The sequence below is a fragment of the Diplotaxodon limnothrissa genome, linkage group LG1, assembly GCF_057381915.1.
Source record: "Diplotaxodon limnothrissa isolate DT_005_m linkage group LG1, D_limnothrissa_male_GT1.1, whole genome shotgun sequence".
NCBI lineage: Eukaryota > Metazoa > Chordata > Actinopteri > Cichliformes > Cichlidae > Diplotaxodon > Diplotaxodon limnothrissa.
The window spans coordinates 28,683,257-28,704,333 of NC_140596.1; the positions used below are offsets into that span (position 1 = coordinate 28,683,257).

The window sequence follows — 21,077 nt, forward strand, 5'->3', positions numbered from 1 at the left end:
GGACTGACAGAAAGTGTGTACGCTCAGATTTATGGTTGGAAATGTGGTATGTCAGGGGTGGGCAACTCCAGGCCTCAAGGGCCGGTGTCCTGCAGGTTTTAGGTGTGTCCTTGAGCCAACACAGCTGATTCAAATGGCTAAATGACCTCAACATGTCCTGAAGTTCTCCAGAGGCCTGGTAATGAACGCATCATTTGATTCAGGTGTGTTGACCCAGGGTGATATCTAAAACCTGCAGGACACAGGCCCTCGAGGCCTGGAGTTGCATACCCTGTGGTATGTGGCGAGATCACTATAACACTATCAGTGTTAACGGGCTTCAGGATCACTGACTACAAAAACAAAATGATACTGTTTTGTATGAACATCCTCACACTGAAGCGGCTTAGAAACCCTGAAGTAGGTTTTTACAGCTGCTTTCTCAGCCCAATCTGAAGTTTCAGGAGAGGCTGGATGATTCAACAATATGGTTCAAACATCAGTAAACTTAAAGGGAAAAATCCATCCTTTGAAATGGCGAAGTCATGACCTTAACCCTGGGGAAATGCTTTGGCATGACCTTAAGTGCAAATGTGTCTTGGTGGGGGGGGGGATTTTTCCAGGCTGCCCCCAAATAAAGGCTCTCTTGTCATAACTAGGATGAAAACCAGACTATTTTGAGTAAATGCATGTTTGTTTTCAGGAGGACAGAAGTTAGAATACACACTGTTTTCTTATCATACTTGGTTAACAAGCTAATTAAACTGCATCTGAAAACTTAAAACGCTGTCAAAGGAAAAACGAGACTTCCCACTCGTCAAACACCGGCCCCTCCCGGGTTGAGGTTTCACTCCACCTGATGCCTCCGCCTCTTCTGTGAGCTCTCCTCCTGCACCAGTAGCTCCTGTTGCATGTAGAGCTGCTCCGGAAACGCTCCAGTCCTCATATCGACCTGTTTTTACGCTCGAATCGATTTCATAAGCTATTAAGGAAATTTAGAGCGCAACCGTATTTTATTATTATTGGTATGAATGAACTGCATGACCCTGTCGCGCGGATAAGAGCTACAGGTAGGTTTGAACTGATGATTTTTGCCAAACACCTCGTTGGAATACGATGCTGTCCTAAAAGGTAACGCGCAGTAAGACAATGAGCAGCGTTTTTATTTTATTTTGGTATGATTTGACTCGATTAACTAGCAGGATAATTCCTACTGTCGCTTTTTTGTATTGTTTTATTTTTGTAAGTTGAAGCCAATCCTGCACTGTTTGAATACATTGAAGGCAACGTGATAATCGAGTACTGCTTTAACGATGTGTCTCTATAAAGGGAGCACGTTCTCATATCAATCAGTGTCACCAAATGCCACCAAACAGCTTTGGAAGAAGCGGCTAATGTGAGCCCTCCTGACCCTCTCTGTTAGCCATCATGGGATGTGGCACCTCTGTCGCCACAGAAAAGCAAGGGGAAACACTGGAGCAGGGTAAGCATGTGTAGATGGTTTAATGCTGGAGTACACCGGACATTGGGATTTTTATTGCCCCCCCCCCCCCCCTCAAAAATATACTGTAAATGGACTGATTCTTATATAGCGCTTTTCTACTCTCCCGGAGTACTCAAAGCGCTCTATACAACATGCCTCATTCACCCATTCACACCCACTCATACAAGCACTTCTAAACTCAAGTGCTACATTCATACTAAACTAATCATCTAAACTACATTCATACTCCGATGAAGGCATCGGAGGGCAACTTGGGGTTAGTATCTTGCCCAAGGATATTTGGCATGCAGACTGGGGGAGCCAAGGATCGAACCACCAACCTTCTAATCAGTAGCTGATCTGCTCTACCACCTGAGCCACATCCACCCAATACTATCCCCAGAGAGATTTGTTCCTCCTGTGAAAGGTGGGAAAAACCCACATGCAAAGACGTCACACACACAAAACACTAATTGGAAAGCAAAGCTCATGTGATGTTAAACAGCATATTTATTCGTGCTGTGTAATACTGCAAATTTTGGTATAGATCCAATACTAAGTAAACACTGCCAATGTTACCAATACTAATACTTTTAACTTATAAAGAGCTTATGTAGGGAAAAGCAGCGACTTAGCAAATGATTAACATAATTCAGTGAGCTACATACTGAACAAAGAAGATTGAAGCAAAGTATCGATCCCATCGTGCTTGTACCAATACCGATACCAGTGATGATATCGATTTTTTTTTCTTTTAATGGATCCACCCACCTCTACTGTTTCTGGGCCCTTACAGAGACTTTTATTTCCCCTTACTCGAGTACAGGATAGTGTAATAAAGGATTACACATCAGGCACATACAGTTGCTCCTTATTAAAAATGACTGCAGTCAGTTCACCTAAATTGCAGGGTGTACTCCAGTTGTTACTGAGTGCTTGTGTTTATGCAAAGGCATTTTGTAATGCTAGTACTGCTACTACTATGCTTTAGTAAGTTGCTAACCTGTTCTGCTGCAGCAAGGTGATGATAGCTATTTTTTTGCTGCAGTAAATGTGCCTCTGATTTTGACAGATGATCCTTTCCCTCCTTTGCAGTCTGTCTTTTCTTCTCTTTAATGAGTGCTGCTGCTCCCAGAAGCTTGTTTAATTTGCTTAGTTTTCCCAATCCCACTGTTGCACACGACCTCCCTTGTGTCTTGTTATTTCTCATACCGTGTGTGTGTCTGTATATGCTCATTTGCACACAGTTTTATTCAATTACACGTTTCACGTTTTCTCGCTGAATTGTAGTTTTCCCTTCATGCAGATGAACCAGTTAAGACTCCCAGCCCGGCTCTGAGTAAGACCCCGCTCATCCTTAACTGCCAGGCTTTTACTTATGTGGCATCTGTGTTTGTGTGCTTGTCTGTCTGCATTTTTACATTTTGCAAGAGTAACGGAGGATTCCTGTGGCCTGTGGAGTTCTGTAGAACTAAAAAGAAAACAATGGGTAAATAACAGCTAAAGAGTCATAGGCATCTGAGGTATGAGTTGTTGAAGCAGTAGTATGGTTTCATGCTATGAGTGAGCGCTACAAATGGGATGTTTGCTTTGAGTGTGCTGGTGGAGATGTATGGGGAGGTCAGAAGGAGCTTCACTTTCTCTTTGTGGAGCTAGAGAGGGACTGTATGAGGAAGTAAGGAGAGGCAGAGAAGTATGTTAGGGTGGTGTAGGAAGGACAGTGAGATGTGGAGTAGGAGTGGCACAAGGGTTCAAGGTAGGGGTAGGATTACAGTGGGGCAAAAAAGTATTTAGTCAGCCACCGATTGTGCAAGTTCCCCCACTTAAAATGATGACAGAGGTCAGTAATTTGCACCAGAGGTACACTTCAACTGTGAGAGACAGAATGTGAAAAAAAAATCCATGAATCCACATGGTAGGATTTGTAAAGAATTTATTCGTAAATTAGGGTGGAAAATAAGTATTTGGTCACCTCAAACAAGGAAAATCTCTGGCTCTCACAGACCTGTAACGTCTTCTGTAAGAAGGTTTTCTGTCCCCCACTCGTTACCTGTATGAATGGCACCTGTTTGAACTCATCATCTGTATAAAAGACACCTGTCCACAGCCTCAAACAGTCAGACTCCAAACTCCGCCATGGCCAAGACCAAAGAGCTTTCGAAGGACACCAGGAAAAGTATTGTAGACCTGCACCAGACTGGGAAGAGTGAATCCTCAATAGGCAAGCAGCTTGGTGTGAAAAAATCAACTGTGGGAGCTAGAGCAGGGCGATATGGCCAAAAATATTTATCACGATATATATTTGAAAATTTGCGATAACGATATAACCGACGATATAATTGATGCGAGACAAAATACAATTCCACAACATTACTAGCGCAAAAAGACAACCTTCCATTTATTTTCACTTAAACAAGAAGCTGGTTTTTATGTACATTAAAGCTTTATAAAAATGTAACAGTGCAAATGCAAATTCCTTGCTGAAAGTTTAACCAAAAGGCATTTCCAGTAGAAATGGGCTGACATATCCTGAGCATAACCATGTATAATATCCACTGAAGTTAAAAAGAGGTGCTTTGCAACATTAAACTGCAGTGTGCAGTACGCATTTTTCGGACCATAAGGTGCACGGGATTATAAGGCACATTAAGCGAAACAAAGCAGTCAGATAAATCAAACTTTATTAAACTCATTCTTCTTGCTTCCTCCACTTCTGTACCATTGATTCATTAATGTTGAATTCTCTGGCAGCTGCTCTATTCCCATGTTGTTGCAGTATATTAATGACTAACCTCGTATTGTGGATGGATTATCTCAGTTGTTCTCCTGACTGAAGTTTGGTCCGTTTACAGTATCCTGCCATGCGATTGCATTTGTCTCTAACCATGAAGAACCTTCACGTTAACTTTTATAAGTGGAAAAGTGTTAGTGTTCGTCCTCCAGCTTCACTGTTTATGTTATGCTAACATAGCTGTGTCGCTAGCGATCACGTAGCACATCATTATATACCAGCTAGCCCAACTTCAGTAACCCTACAAACGTCAATGCTGTTTAGTTTCCTGTCTTCATTTATGTTGGAAGTGATAGCAGAGCTGCACGTTTGATTTTTTTCAGAAATCTCTCCGTCAGAACATGCTATATCATGCTTAGGTAACTAGCGAAACTAGCGAGCTAACTTCCGCTAGCTTCCTGCTAACTTCTAACTCCGTTAAATGTAATAACTTTTGTTTTCATGGATGCCTGGAAGTTAAACTTTATAGTTACACCTGGTAAAGCAGCAATGCTGATCGTTTTATTAAAGATGAAAGAATTTAGACAGTTTTTAACTCTAAGTGATGCTGCAGTGTTGTTTGACCTGAAGCATACGGAGTTTAGGACCCAGATTACTCCCAGATTTAAGAGCATCTTAGTCCGACAAATATGACAATAACAACGGCCGCTTGCATGTTCTGCAAAAAAATGTGCTTTGTCGTGTATCTGACGGACAAACACCAAACCAGTTCCACATCACTGAAGTTGCACCATTTTTACAAACCAATTCTGGTTCATCTGTTTCACTCAACAATCGGCCATGTGCGTATGAAAACAAAGGCACTGCGCATGCGCGTTTTACTCCCATTCTATCGCGATATTTCATTTTCCTATCGTTGCCTAACATTATACCGGTATTACCGTGAACGGTATAATATGGCCCAGCCCTAATATGAACTGTGATGCGATATACAAATCGGTGAAGTCAGGCTGACATGGTGTTTAGACACGTGTTGCTTTCTTCACTGACACATGCACCCGTTACAATTTTAGACTGCAGCAGATGTTTTCTGGCATCTGAGTTGCGGCATGGCTACAACAGGTGAATGGATACCATGGCAAATATAGAGACTGTACTTCAACTGCTTAGAGGTTAGCGGGTCAGCAGTCAGTGTTTTTCCATTTGTGTGTGCTTTTTACATTTGCATGTAAATTATTTAGTGAACAAAACTTTATTTGTAACTGGGGAATGAAACGAGTGAGTTGAGAGAGGCAGCGGTCTGCAACTATTTTATTTAAATCAGTATCACAAAGTAGTGGAGGTCTTTTGCGTGGAGCTGAATATGCAATAAAGACTTTTGCAAATAGCTCAACCTGATTGCTGGTGTATGATAAATCCTTAACCAAACCTGATGTTAATAAGCTTTAGGATAATTAATCCTGGATAAATGGTAGTGTTGCATCAGGAAGGTCATCCTGTGTGAAATCTTTGCCGAATCAAAGGTGCAAATCCATCTTCTGTTGTGACCCTTTAAACATTAAGGGAACACATGAATGTCCCACACAGGTTATTGGAGTGTATTAAAAATGGTACGTTTGATTCACGCGACAATGTCGAAACTTTAAAACTCTGGGTTGACAAAGTGTTTGCTATTCAGCATCCTAAATTATAAATGTGGAAACCTTGTATGCCCTCTGGTTTAACAATAATCAAAGATTAGTACTCTTTAAGCTGTGAACACATAACTGCTATATATTTCAGAGACATGCTTATAAATCTGCTTTTTATATGATTTAAGCAAAGCAATGGACAGCGCACAATGTCAGGAGTGATTTGTGGCCTGCTATGATGTATGGTTTGGAGACGGTGGTGCTGACAAAATGACAGGAGGTGGAACTGGACATGGCAAAGTTGAAGATGCTAGAATTTTTATTAAGAGTGACAAGATTAGAAATGAGTACATCAGAGGGACAGCTCAGGTTGAGTAGAGACAAGGTTAGAGGTGAGGATGAGATAGTTCAGACATGTTCATAGGAGGGATGGTGGATATATTGGATAAAGTTGAGTATGGAGTTGCCAGGCAGTAGGAAAGAGGAAGACCACAGAAGGGTCATGTATGTAGTGAAGGAGGACATCCAGAGAGTTGGTGTGACGGAGGACGATGCTAGGGATGGGGTGAGATGGAGACAGCTAAAAAAGACGTTTTCATTTTCATCTGTTTTCATCTTTGTTTGCTACTACATACACTCACTGGGCACTTTATTAGGTACGCCTTTTGCCCTCAGAACTGCCTTAGTTCTTCATGCCATAGATTTAACAAGGTGCTGGAAACATTGCTCAGAGATTTGATCCATACTGAGATGATAGCATCACACAGTACCTGCAGATTCATCTGCTACACATCCATGATGTGACATTTCTGTTCCACCACATCCCAAGGGAGCTGGGATTTGAGCATTTTGGTATGGTGCGCTGTCTTCCTGGAAGCAGCCATCACAAGGGTACAAATTTTAGCCCTACAATTTGAATGTTTCAGCATGTAGCATGTTGCTATCATACAATTTTTGTGATCCTTGAATTGTAGCCTCAGTTTCCTGTTCCTAACTGACAGGAATGCCACCTGTAGCCTGTCTATTTCAGAGATGCTCTTCTCCATACTTCGATTGTAACCAGTGGTTATTTGAGTTACTGTTGCCATCCTATCAGCTCAAAGCAGTCTGGCCATTGTCCTCTGAGTTCTGGCATCACCCAGAGATCAGCAGTTTCTTAAATACTCAAACCAGCCCGTCTGTCACCAACAACCATAGGATGTTACTTACATCACCTTTCTTCTCTATTCTGATGCTCAGTTTGAACTTCATCAGGTCATCTTGACCTAAATGCACTAAGTTGCTGCTATTTGATTGGTTGATTAGATATTTGTGTTAATGAGCAGTTGAACAGGTGTACCTAATAGAGTGGCTGGTATTTTCTCACATGCTTAGCCTGTAAATAAAAAATACAACATTTTGTTGCAGCTATGAAGGCAGCTGTTTTGATCCAGCGATGGTACCGGCGCTACATGGCCCGTCTTGAGATGAGACGCAGGTACACTTGGAACATTTTTCAGTCTATTGAATACGCCGGGGAACAAGACCAGCTGCAGGTGTCTCTCACTACAGGCATCTATTTTGCAAATTTCAGAAGTATCATAAAGCTTAAACATGCGTTTCTTTTTGGTTTTTCAGCTCTCTAGTTTCTTCACTTTCATGCTGGACAACTTCACTCAGCTGAATGGGAATGGGCCAGGTTAGGGGAGAGAATTCTCATATCTACAGCGTAAAAGGGTGTATTATTATTATTATTATCATTATTATCATTATTATTATTATTTTGCATGTCTAAAACTTAGATTTTTGCCTATAATATTTGGAACTGCTGAAGTAATGTTTGCTTCCTTTTGAAATAAAATATAATTTCCTAGTCCTGCTATGTAGACAGGATCTCACTGGGTTTTAATGTATGCAGAAACGACAAACTTATCACACTGTAGCAGCTAAATAAATGTGCCTAATTTTAAGAAACATTCGTTTTCTTATCAGTTGGTGTTTAATGATTGTTCTTTTTAACTTTTCCAACACCCCTATTGTTTAAATTAACACCATTTTGTTTGTTATGCCACTGTACTTTAGATATTTTGATCTAGACGAGGAAACCCATTGCGTATACCCTGTTGCTTAGCAACTACTGTGAATGTGGAGGCCAATGTGTCGGTGTGGTGCACTGAAACAGCTGTGGCTTAAGTGTGTATTGACCCGCTCTTCCAGCTCAAAAGCATAATGTTTCATTGACAAGCTAATCCTCAGGGAAACCCTTTTTTTGCTCATCATCTCCTGAACATCCTCTTCATGGGTTTTACGTTAAGTCTACATAAGGGATGCAAAGAGGCCAGACTCTGCTGTCTCTGTTTACTACGTACAGGATCTGTGTTTTTATATTTGTTTGTCAGGGACACTATAGAGGAAATAACACAATAGGAGAGGGACATGGGCCTCTGGGTAGACATCTGTCCCAGCACTGCTTGTTTGCATAATTTAAAGGCTGTTGGGATTTGTTCTTATATTTGAAACTTCAGTGAGGTCTCAAATATGAGAAGAATATTTAGTATAGTATAGCACCTGTATATGAGATTTTTGTAGTTTAAGACTACAAGAGAGAGGGGGGAAAGCAACAATACACTCCCAGTACAGACAAAATAGAAATTATTGATGATAAGCTTATCATTGATTAAGTCAGAAAAAGAAGAGCTGTGTGGTGGGTGGGTTGCAAAGCAGCTTGCAGATGTGCTGCACCTATAGTCGTGTTAAAGCAGGTTAAAAAGCGCCACCTAGAAAACAGTTTGCACTGGGGTGCTTAGAAGGGCATCAGCTAAGCCATCATCTCTCGTGAGCTGGCATTAACAACAGTGGATTTACCAGGATTGATAGCTGAGGTTTTTTAAGCTGTTATATAATTTTTTCATATAACCAAATATTGTGCATTCCTGTTTTGGATTTAAAGGATGTAAAGGTGAGGATAGAGGAAAAGGTACAAGATATATACCATTTACTCTTTTTTTTTTCTTGACAAAGATAAGATTTCCTGTTTGTGGACATCTAGCTTTCATTTTAAATAAATTATATGATATGTAAATTGCGTTTCAGACTTGATCTCCCAGCTGCTGGATCCAGTGGTGGACCCATGGTTAGACAGAGAAACCTGCTACAACCTGATCCATGTTCCAGAGTCCTACACCGGACCTAGACTATCATTTCCTCTCTCCGTCGCTGATACAAATGCGCTCCTGAGTGCGTTTAAGGATCAGCAGGTACCAAATATGAGCCTTTCACTTTGTCTCTTAAACATCTGATTGTCTGGTGGTTTAGATTTGGAGTGCTCACTGCTTTTTTCCACACAGACTCTCCATGCCAGATATGTTCTCCAGCTGCTGTATGAGACCAAAAAGCTCCTCAAACAGATGCCAAATATAGTTCACTTGTCGACATCCTACTACAAAGAGATCACTATATGTGGTGGGTCTCAGTGTCTCTTGTTAATTTAAGGTTCAAAATTTTCAGGACCATAAAAAAAATTAAAAAATATATATTTTAATCTCATTGTAGCATATGCTACACTGCGCAGACCAAATAAATGATCTCTGTAGTTTTTAAATGAGAGATGGTGCCTTGTGGTTGTTTAAAAACAGTTGATTGTATCTTACTGGCAGCAAGGTAAGTCCTACTTATTTGCACACTGATCAGCCACTTGACTCCTCTTGCACAGCTTTTCTCCTCCTACCTTTGCATGTCATTAAACTCAAGAATACTTGAGTAACAAAAATGAAAAAACACACACTCATAAGGCTGAGGTGGAGCAATCCTTATGATTAGGGAGTTTTAGTCCGCTTCTGTAAACCCATAAAGCAACAGGACTTCAGTTTCTTGATTGCAGTGACTTTTTTCTTTTGGTACAGGTGATCTGCACGGGCGACTTGATGACTTACTACTTATATTTTATAAGGTAAGGCTGCCCGTACAACAGCTTTCTTAGGCATCATTTGTGCATCATCTACCTCATAGCAATATCAGATTTCATGTAGATTTTTTTATAAATAAAAGACTGAACCCTCTGCAGTTAAATCCTAAGCAGTCACTATATGTAATTTTTATTTTTTAATAAATTCTTCTGCCCGTCAGAGAGCAAAGAACAACTAACTGACACGCATCAGTCATTTTTTAGACTGTAGGGTCATTGCAGGGGGGTTTTCTATGACAACAAACCTCAGATGGTTAAATAAGTAAAAGCTGAAGGTCTGACTGTTTTCATGTTTTGGTTTTTCTCAGAATGGCCTTCCCTCTGCAGAGACACTGTACGTGTTTAATGGGGACTTTGTGGACCGTGGAAAAAAGTCAGTTGAAGTGGTTATCCTGCTGTTTGCCTTCCTTTTGCTTTACCCAGACTACATGCACCTGAACCGAGGAAACCATGAAGACCACATAATGAACCTCAGGCAAGTTTAGAAAAGGGTGAAGTGAAAAATATTTACCTTTCTAGGTTCACCACGAACACCAGGAGAATAGCGTATCAGGGTTTAAAGGTTTGTGGTTTTCTTTTTTCAGATACGGGTTCACAAAGGAAGTCATGCAGAAGTACAAGGTAAAGTCCAAATACATGCCGTCAGTCTGATTTTATGTCCACAACTCAGTAAGCACTTTGCAGCTTGGTGACTGTCACAGCTGATTGTTATTTTAAATTACTGTTCTCGCCTGTTTGCAGACTCATGGCCGTGAGATCCTTCAGCTGTTTCAGGATGTTTTCAGCCTCCTGCCCATCGCAACAGTTATAGACGGAAAGATTCTGATCGTTCACGGAGGGATTTCAGACCAGACTGACTTAGACTTCCTGAGCTCCATAGAGAGACACAAGGTCAGCGGAATCAATCAGCTTTGGCCACCAGGGGTCAGAAAAAACAACTTTTTACATGCTGACACACTCATACCCACCACACAACAATGTAGCTGTGTGCAGCGTGGAAAAAAGTGGTTTGTAGTTTTATCCGGCAACAGGAGTCAGATTCCTGAGACGCATATCGAGACATGTTGTAGAGTTGGTTCAGCAGCTTCTCGGTAACAGCTGCAAGGCTCAGTTATTGAAAAGTTATTAGAGTAGCTTCTTTCTAGGTCTGCTACTGTGTGAATAGGGGTTAAAATGGGATTTGGCAGGTGGGGAGACCCTAAGGTTGGGTGTCGGAGTGCGGTGTGGGGAAAGGCATCACTTTCCCTACTTCTCAGTAGGGGTGGCTGTGGCTCAGGTGGTGAAATGGGACTTTTACACACTGGAAAGGTAGCGGATCGATCCCGGACTCCTCCGGTCTGTGTGCCAAAGCATCCTTAAGCAAGATGCTAAACCCTGAGTAGTGTGATTCTGTGTGTGATATGTATGTTAGATATCAGTCACATAAGCTCTAGTTAAATTTTATTTGTATGCTACCTATAATCAGCTGGCCTCTGCTACTGTTCCAATATTCACTGCTCCATGTGGATTTAGCCAACTGAATTCATTAAGATCTAAGCAGATGTTTGTGAGCTGGTTGGCTGATTTCCAACCCCTAGACAACATAAAGCTGGTAAAAAGTAGAAGTTAAAAAAAGTGGAATTTGGTGAGTGAATCTAATCAGCACCATAAATCTGGTGTCCTTGATGAAACCAAACACTGAAAACAAAAGCAAAGTGTGCTTTGCAGTCCAACATACAGCATCATTGTGAAGTTCACCTGTTTGTGTGTTTGTTAAACTGTTTGAAAAGTTGCATTTGAAATTCCCTGCATGATTACTCTGTTTATGCTCACTCCTCCTCTATAGCGCTGATTAGATTCTGAATTAGGCCATCATGAACAAACTTTATTCACATCTGCACCTTAAACACATCACAGAGATGAGAGGTAAAACAGGTTGTGTTGATGGTGTAAGCAAGGCCATTTAATTGCTCATTAATCTAAAGTGCCTCAATGCCTTTCCAGACACTTCCAGCCCACTTTAACCCCAGTTTGTGGGCTTTTATTATGGTATCAATCTGCATTCAAGATTGCTACTCCAAGTCCGATTAATGGACTCCTGCTTTATAAAAAAACAAAATATTTATCCTGACAAATTTTGAAGGTTTCTGTGACATTGCAGTGTTTCACGGTAGGATTAGCTGAATAATGAAGCAGCAAACCGGAGGCCAGGTTTCCAGCAGAAGGGTTACAAAAGTAGGAAATTCATGCACAGGGATTAAGAGAAACAAATTGTGAGGGTTCACCTTATTTTGCAGGACCCATACAGAGTAGTTTGACTTTGCTTCACTGTTTGATGCTCAGGTGACGTTCACTAAGTTTCAGTTTCACAGAGCTTTTCTTCTGGCGTGTCTCAGACAAATGCTAAAAGATGTTTAAATGCTTCTAATATGGCAACCTTCAACACTCTGTCCTGTACCTATGCTATTTTATTGTTTTATTATTATTTATTATTTATTTTTATTTTGAATGATGGACTCTTGGTTTTGAAAGAAAATGACACAAAAATAAAATTGTATTTGAATAAATTATTGCATTTATTCTCTTAAAATGCAGAAAGCACAGAGCATGAATGGTCATCACAGGTATTTCAGAGAAGGCTTTAATATGTATGAAAGTTATCATTAAGGTGGATTTTATTGATTTATTTGTTTATTTTTTACATTAAAATACTCCTTTAGTACTTGCTAAGCACTGCACTAAAGATGTGTGTATACCTTTTTTTTCACCCTTTTTTTTATGTTACTTTTCTGTCTTCACGTTTTGCTGTTTGTCAGCACGATGTTTCCACCTCACTGCTACCTCCCATTTCTTCCTCTTGTAGGTGAAATCAGCCCTGAGATTTCCCAGGTGCAGTTTGGAGCACCTGGACATCAGTCAGTCCTGCAGACAGACCAAAAGAACGAGATCCACAGACAGCTCTCGTCCCAGCAGCAGTCGCAGTCAAAACAAGAACCAAAGGACACCCAACACGAGGTGTGACCGCAGCCCACAGACACTTACATGTGTTTTTATGTAGTAAGGTCCGTGTGCAGTTAGCTCCTGTTAACAGCTACAGGGCCTCTTTTCTACCGCCGTTTGTTTTTTCTCTAGGAAGAAGCGATGCAGGCTCAGCAGACAAGACAGCGCCGCCTCCACCTCTTCCTCCTCCTCGTCTTCCTCGTCATCCTCTTCACTCTGCTCTCCTCGAACCCCATCCTGCCTCTCCCCGCATGCTTTTCCATCTTCTCCTTGCATGCCTTACTCTGTTAATGTCCTCCAAGTGCCTTTCCTGGACTCCCTGTCCTCCGTTCCCCTCCCGTCACCTTCGCAGCATGAGAAGGAATGGAAGCAGGTGAGAGGAGCAGAGAACACATTAACACTGTTTAATAATCCACTCATTTGATGAGCTCCTTCTTTGTCTTGGTCAACACTTTTATCTGCTTTACTCTGGAGCAGATAGTGGATATATTGTGGAGTGACCCTAAAATCCAAGATGGCTGCAGTCCCAACACCTTTAGAGGTGGAGGCTGCTACTTTGGCCCTGACGTCACCCAGAGACTACTGCTCCAACACGGACTCCAGCTGCTCATCCGCTCACATGAGTGCAAACAAGAAGGATACGAGTTCTGTCACAGTGGAAAGGTACACAAGGTGCAATCATTTCATTTAAATGTGTCACTAACACTTTAAAATACGGCCAAGACTAAGGGCTTAATTCCCCTGTAATTAAATGGAATTTCACTGCAATTACAATTACAGTTAAGTGTAGGTACCCTCGGGTAAGAGGATAATAAGTAATATTTTTACACAAATTAAAGAAATAATTATACTCTAAGCAAATATAAGTACTCTTTAAATAATTATAATGAATGTCTAAGTAATTTTAAATAGCGCATGAGGAACTTTAAACTTTGTATAACGTAAGGTATTTTATATTAAAGCAATAATTACAATGTAATTACATTTAAGTAGTGCATAAGTAATTTTAGTAGTGCCTAAATTCTAGATATAGTACAGGAAAGGAGATATAAATTACACTGTATGTTATTTTAAGTACTTCTAAAGTAATGTTGTACTGCATCATTTCTTTAATTTTGCTGAAAAACAAACAATATTTTCCCATCTTACATTGTACAATTTAGGGGAACCAGCCGTGTTATGGAGTGGCTTAACTCTGGCTCCATCATAAGGTCACGTAGGCCTGAGAGTTTTCCTTGTAAGTCGTTAAGGCGGAACAGTCATTTCATTTATATTGGAAAAGTAAAAGGACAGTTGAATAATAAAGCATTCATCATGAGCATCAACATTATGAATACTGAGTAAAGATGTAACAAGACGAGATTAATCCACTTCATAATACCGCCAACACCATGAAAAATACAACATATTTACAATGTAAGATGAGGAAATATTGTTTGTTTTTCAGATAAATTTAACAGTACTTACATTTGCTTACAGTATAGTAATTTCCTCTGAAGCACTGACTTGTTACCTCTTATTCTAGTGTGCCTACCTTTAGGTATTTGTAGGTAAATATAATTACATTATAATTTCAAAAAGTACATTGAAATTCCAATAAATTAAAAAAGAAATTCTGAAAAATTCTAAAAAATGTTGTTCACTGTCTAAAGGTTTTGCCTTGTTGAGTCTATTTCCATATTGTAGGTGATCACCATCTTCTCTGCGTCCAATTATTACGAGGAGGGAAGCAACCGAGGAGCCTATGTCAAACTGGGGCGAGAGCTGGTGCCCCGCTTCTACCAGTACCAAGTCAGCCGGACTACTCGCAAACTTACTCTGACACAGAGGTAACACGGGTGTCTGGTGTGTCTGTGTACTGTGGGGGCGATGAAGCAATGCTCAGAGTAGTAGCACTGAAACTAATCATGACAAAATCTTGTGCATAATTATATAATTCTATTAAATGTGTAAGAAAGGTTGGTCTAGGTTAACGTTTGTGTCTGCAGAGTGCGAGCCGCTGAGGGCTCTGCTCTCAGAGCCTTAAAGGAGAAGCTGTTCGCTCACCGCTCCGAGCTGATGGCCGGCTTCCAGCAGTACGACCAGAATAACACAGGTGCTCTCTTCTCACTCCATTTTCTTATAAATGTCATGTTTTAATATTCAGGTTTGATTCCCAGGCTGACATGGAGAGTTTTTACATTTGCACACGCCTTGCTTCAGGTCGTGTGTCAGTCTGCGAGTGGGCTCTGGTTCTGGAGTCTGTACTGAGACTGGACCTGCCGTGGAGGACGCTTCGTCCACACTTAGCCCGTCTGGCACCAGATGGCAGCCTGGAGTATCAGTCCTGCTTCGAGGATATGGGACCAGGCATTCCTCTGCCGCAGGTCAGAAACAAAGGGGTACAAAAGAAACACGTACATTCGCTCGAGAAATGACCTTAAAGGGAAAAGGAGATGAAGGAAAACCCTTAAAGGTCACTGTTTTCATCTGAAGTTATACGCTTAATATAAACATCCCTTTGTCTTATTATACAATACTCCAGTCACAAACATCCAGATTATCGAAAGGCTCTTCACAGCATTTTTTTTTACATAGCAGTTCTTTCTCATTTGCACTTTTAAAACGAGTCCATTTTACTCCTGATCCTGTTCTTTTGTCTACAATGTCGAACTTGTATCTGCGAGGAGGGATTTTGCCCCTAGTGGTACAGTTACTTCTAGCTTCGCAGTACATATTCCCAGCGCTGCTGCTGTTAAACACAGCTGGAAGGACTCCTGTTTTTTATCTTTCAGGTCACTCCAAATTTGGCTGAAACTCTGTTCAGATACAGGACAGACATTGAGATAATATTCAACATCATAGACAAAGATCATTCAGGTAAATGAAAAGCAAAATATCTTTTTCGAGATAATGTTTCAAATAAGCCAAAACTGACTTGTACGTGAGTGATGTTTGTTTTAACCTGTAGGTCTGATTTCCATTGAGGAGTTTCGTCAAACTTGGCGTCTTTTTAGTGCTCACTTGGGAGTTGCCATCGACGACAGTGCCATTGATGACCTGGCCCGGAGTATTGACTTTAATAAGGATGGCAGTATAGACTTCACTGAGTTCCTAGAGGCATTTAGAGTGGTACACAAACTGGACAGCAAAGATCAGCAACTGCATGAAAAGATGGATGGAGAAAAGAGGACAGGCTGAATACTAAACTGTGGAAGTACCAATGTAGGATACTGTAGGATATAACAAAGGACAGCATATACATCTCAGAATACTTGAAAACAATACCACTGGAAGTGATTAGGTCATGATTCATTAGCAGATTTCTCAATTGTGGTTTGTGGGTTAGGGTTAGGGGTATGGCTCTGGGAATGCCGATATCTAAGGCTGATTTAAATAAAGTGATATATCCCTAATTTTATTATGTCTTTTATTGCACCACCAGCTTTTTAGAGGGGCTGACTGTGGAGAAAAAAAAACGTCTTAACAACTGCTGGCTGTAGTAAAATGAATATTTCAAAGAACAGCACAATAGAGTTAAAAACCTTTACAGTGAGCTGATTAAAAAAAATCAGCTACAAAATCAGAAGAAGCTCTGGAGGCGTTGTGTACTTCAGGCACTGTTTGATTTACTTCTATTCATTTTCTTCCACAGAAATTAAATTGAAAAATATGCTGCGATTGAAAACGATTGTACAGCTGTACCTAATAAAGTTGACTGAATGTAGGTTTACAAGTATTGGTGTAAAAGATGCTTCTTTTTTTTTTTTTTTTACTTAACAAAATAAAAATAATATCTGTGTGTGTGTGAGTGTGGACAGGTGTCTAAGACAGAGTGTATGTTCAACTCTGTTTGGCTCATAGCTGATAGAAAGTTCAGCTGTTGAACTTTAATCCCTGTGCTCAAGAAATACATTTAGAAAGAGGAAGAAGTCCCTGGGATTTTCAAAGTAAAATAAGCCCACTGAATGCACTATGGAAAAATGTCTGAACCTTTCTGTGTTGATTGTTACATCAATTTAAAATTCCTCTAAAGTACCTAAGTGCTTTGGAGAGAGGCGCATTTACATTCCAGGTCTCCAAAGAACAAAAACAAAATACACAAGAAGCTGAAAGATGTGTTTTGTTATATTAAATAATTATTGTTGAAAGTAAAACCCACTAAAATGTTTTCAGAATTTGCAAATTGATGATGATCATTCATCTCATGAATCACAACACACTGTTCTTCCCCCACACAAGGTTCTCTTCTAAGTTAAAGATCTTGTTATTGGCATTATTGGCTGTTTTTATGTGGTGTGGTATCAATACTAAATTTTTCAGTAACACACAACACTAATTAGAAAGTCTTGATGGTCACTCTAGAGCAGGCCTCAGAGATTTCAAATCTCCACTGATGTATTAATAATACACATTTGACTGGATTGATAATACTCCAGGGACCAGGAGATAAAAGGAACCGAGATGTCTTGACTGTGGTACTTGTGTTACTGCATTAAAGTGGACAGATTACAAGCACCTTTACTGGAGAGTTTTGGCTGTGGGTGGGAATGCACAGAAATATATTACTTCTAATTCCTGACCTTGCTCCCTGTCACTTATAGAAAATGGATGTGAACTTGTTGACGTCACCTTTGAAATGTTTTCCTGCGAGTGTCTTAAGGTTTACCAGTGCAGCAGCACTTTAGATTATATTTAGCAAGAAAACTAAAAAGTTGAAAAGAGAGCATGTTGAGTATACCGGAAGGATTTGGGACAAAACATGAAGCTCTGATGGGCGAGTAGTTTGTGTCTCTATGAGGGATTGGAACATTGTTACTGCCTACATGTTTAAATTATTCACTCATGCTCACTGGAATGACACTGGCTCCTGGCTATGTCACAAAATGAAATGCTGAAAGGAGCTAGTACCACACCCCAAATTTAAATTAAGACAGATTTAATAGTGTCCACTTGTAATAAATTAGCAGGTCTCATTGTTCACCTTCAAGACTGACATTTTTCAATACTGTTAGAGTAAGAAAAAAAAAACAGTTGTTTTACTGGCTACAATGTCCTTATTTGTTTGATTAACAGACTACTTTTGGCTGGGCTCCTCCAAAGCAACCTTATAAATTTATGATACGAACATTTTTAAACAATTTGCGTTTCAGTTTTGTTAGTGTGTGTTTTTTTCTAATGGTTATGTTCAATGTTCCCTCTAAGCTGCGCGCGTGCGCAATTGCGCACTACTGGCACGGTCTCTGCGCACAGAAAAACTGTGTTGCGCACACAAAAAAAATCTAACCAGAACTGAAATTAAGATTAAAACTTTGCAGTGTTAGTCAGTAAGTGACTGGCTGCTCCCGTCCAGCCAATGATGCGATTCACATTCGTATATACGCAGCTAATCAACGTCGTTGACAGACTATGACAGCGTCCTTATGTGCCGACATCAGTGTTTTAGCTAGCAAAGCAGCGTGGCTGATGTGGAGTGAAGCCACGTTAATGACAACGTGTACAACCATTGGAGATGTGAGCAGGACAGACGGAACAACTGACGGAAAAAGTGTGGACTTTATACCAGTTGTGTTGATAGGCCACGTAAAACCAGAGTTATGATAAAATTATATGCAATGTTTGGTTTTCTTCCTGAATACTATCATTGTTTATATTTACTGTGGGAAGAAACAGTAAAAACGGCGTTTTATACGGAAAACGCTCGAAAGCACTCCCCTTATGTGAGCAAAACATCCCCAACCCTGTCGTATTGGTCGAAAAATGTACCATGTCAACCAATCAAAAAATGATATGGCAACATGGCATTTAGTTGTTTAGGCAGGGGGAAGTTTTAGGAGTGACGGCGGTGTTTTGAGATGTGAGAGATTTGCGATGTTTAGCGCAAATCTTGTGTAGTTAGTGTGTAGTGTAGTCAATAGTTTTGTTGTGTGTGTCAGAACAATGAGGCGACTGCTGAATGTTACAGGTGTTACAGCAGTGATACATCTCCTGTTGTCAGGCCTGCAGGTATCAGGCTGTTGTTCTCCTTTATCTCATAGTGGACAGAAATTATTTTTTGGAGTGGCACAAATGATTTGTGTGGCATCAGATTTGATGCAGAACAGCTGATTGTTCTGTAAATAGTTTGAAATGTTTATTTAAAAAAACGCCTTGGCTGCATTTTTAGGTAAACAGCTGCAAAAAACTTTGTTGTTTGCAAAACTGAGTTACTTTTTTGAAGAAGTAACTATATAATTAATTGCCCAGCATTGGTCTTTATATACTGTATTTTGCAGAAAGAGAGTTACAGGACTCTCTCCTAGACCACAGACTCATAATACAAGTCAGAGCAAAAAATAATAATAATAAAAAGTTGTGTTTTCAAAGTTGGAGTTCAAGTTATTTTTACTTCTAATAGTGTTAACATACTACACAGGTCATGAACAAGATGTTTTTAAATTTTCATTGTAAGTGGGATAAAGCAGTTAATTAAAAGTAGTCTAACATAAATGTAAATGCTGTAATTTGATTATTTTAATAAACCATGTAACTTGGATGGATTCGATGCTGGCGTGACCACAGTGCACGCATCTGCTGTCGCTCACAGTGGTCCACGGGATCGCTCAGGGAGTTTGTGTGTTCGCTCAGACACATAAAAAATTAGAGGGAACATTGGTTATGTATTCGTTAAATGTCACCTTGGCACACTATAATACTATGTAAAAGTTATATGAGCGCTGTTAAGTAATCAGTATGATTTGATGATTTTTTTATTATTATTTCTTAAATTGTAAAATATAAGTGTCCAGTGGGAGGTCCCTAAATTATTTGTCCAAAACTATAAGATGTTTAGTTAAATGTATTCTTGTCTCCACCAGAGTCCAGAGATGGAGAGTACGCTAGAAACTGATTTGGCATCAGTTGTATACACACATTTTCTCTTCATTTACTAGTTGGTCTAAATAACTATTGTTGGGTTTATCTAGACACAAACCCCGCTGGAAAACGAGACACTCAATAACTGCACGACAAAAGAAGTCAAGACAGAGCTCTGTTGTCTTTGTGGCTCGCGAGGGAAGTCAGCCCAGGCCTTCACCTGTCCTTAGCCAACTTTGACTGATTCCTTCGCTACAGCCCTTTTTATTGTCAACAAGCAATCATTCATGAATATGCAATTACAAATACACGTGACATTCTTAAGCAGTCATATCTGAACAACATCAGTGTCTGTATTCTGTGTGTGTAGGTGCATGTATGTGTGTGTGTGTGTTTCCAGCCATACCATACATACACATATGACCTTTCAATGAACTTAAACTGTGTGTATGAGGTATGCAGAAAAGCAGACATAAGCGTCTTGCTAAACATAAAAACAGGGACTTGCAATAGGTCATATCTCAAATGAACATTTAAAGGTGTGAAGTCTTGCACCTCAAGAAACAGAACATGGTCCATTCCAAATGTAACATAGCTCGTCTCTGCACTAAGCTGCACTCTAAATAAAGAAAGCACATTTTGTCAGCACAGACACAGATAAAGGAAATGTTAGATGGTTGAAAATAAATCCTCTGACTGTCCGGCCTTTTCTTCATAATGATAGCCATATTAGGACACATAAAGGCAATGATTATATATCTATATATTTTAGCACAAATGACAATATAAGAAATATCAATTCCAACAACTATAATTATAGAAAAAATAAGGAGTGTGTATTTTTATCATCATAATTATAATTATAATAAATTATTATTATTATCATACTTGCTTAAATTTGAAGCAGTTATATGGTAAAAGGAGAGCGCTTGAACGCACCACGGTAATTTGACAGATTTTACACACAGTATTTGAAAGCAGCACAACTGTGTCGACAGAGCAGCGTTCAACTGCATTTTAGAAGCAAACAACACACAAAAAAGCTAATGTTGGTGAAGAAGAACAGGGACACAGGCCATAGATCTTTTCAGATACCAGTGACATGGGATTTGTAGTGTGCTTATCAGACCGGTGCTTATCAGACCAGTCTCTGGTAGCAGTTAGCGAAAACCTTTACATCACAGTAGCACTGTTATGCTGCCATCTTTCGGGGAAATTATGTCATTACACCGGTATGAGGTTGGGTATAGGTGGATTTGTTTTTTTGCTCGTGAGTTTTTGCAAACAGTCAGAAATGTCCACGAGCTGCAGTGAGTTAACATTTTGCACAAATGTTATTCAAATCCCAATGTTTGTTTGTTTTTTTGTTTTGTTTTTATCACATCTCAGGATTTTAGCCCCTGTCTGAACAACAACATCCTGGTAACGTTTTTATTTTTTATTTTATTTTTTATTTGAATCAAATAGATTTTTTTTTTTTAACAAATGTTTTTAACT

General features: G+C 39.8%; 1 protein-coding gene across 1 annotated transcript; it reads left to right on the plus strand.

The window, feature by feature from the left end:
• The first annotated feature begins 1,407 nt into the window (after positions 1 to 1,407).
• On the plus strand, positions 1,408 to 15,926 carry ppef1 (protein phosphatase, EF-hand calcium binding domain 1). The gene is made up of 18 exons (XM_085356695.1): positions 1,408 to 1,462; positions 2,769 to 2,951; positions 7,232 to 7,359; positions 7,442 to 7,502; positions 8,897 to 9,060; positions 9,151 to 9,265; positions 9,706 to 9,752; positions 10,076 to 10,242; positions 10,352 to 10,388; positions 10,509 to 10,658; positions 12,610 to 12,761; positions 12,879 to 13,119; positions 13,224 to 13,409; positions 14,433 to 14,575; positions 14,735 to 14,841; positions 14,949 to 15,112; positions 15,521 to 15,605; positions 15,697 to 15,926. The coding sequence occupies exons 1-18, from the start codon at positions 1,408 to 1,410 to the stop codon at positions 15,924 to 15,926; spliced, it is 2,415 nt and encodes an 804-aa protein (XP_085212821.1).
• The last annotated feature ends 5,151 nt before the right edge of the window (positions 15,927 to 21,077 follow it).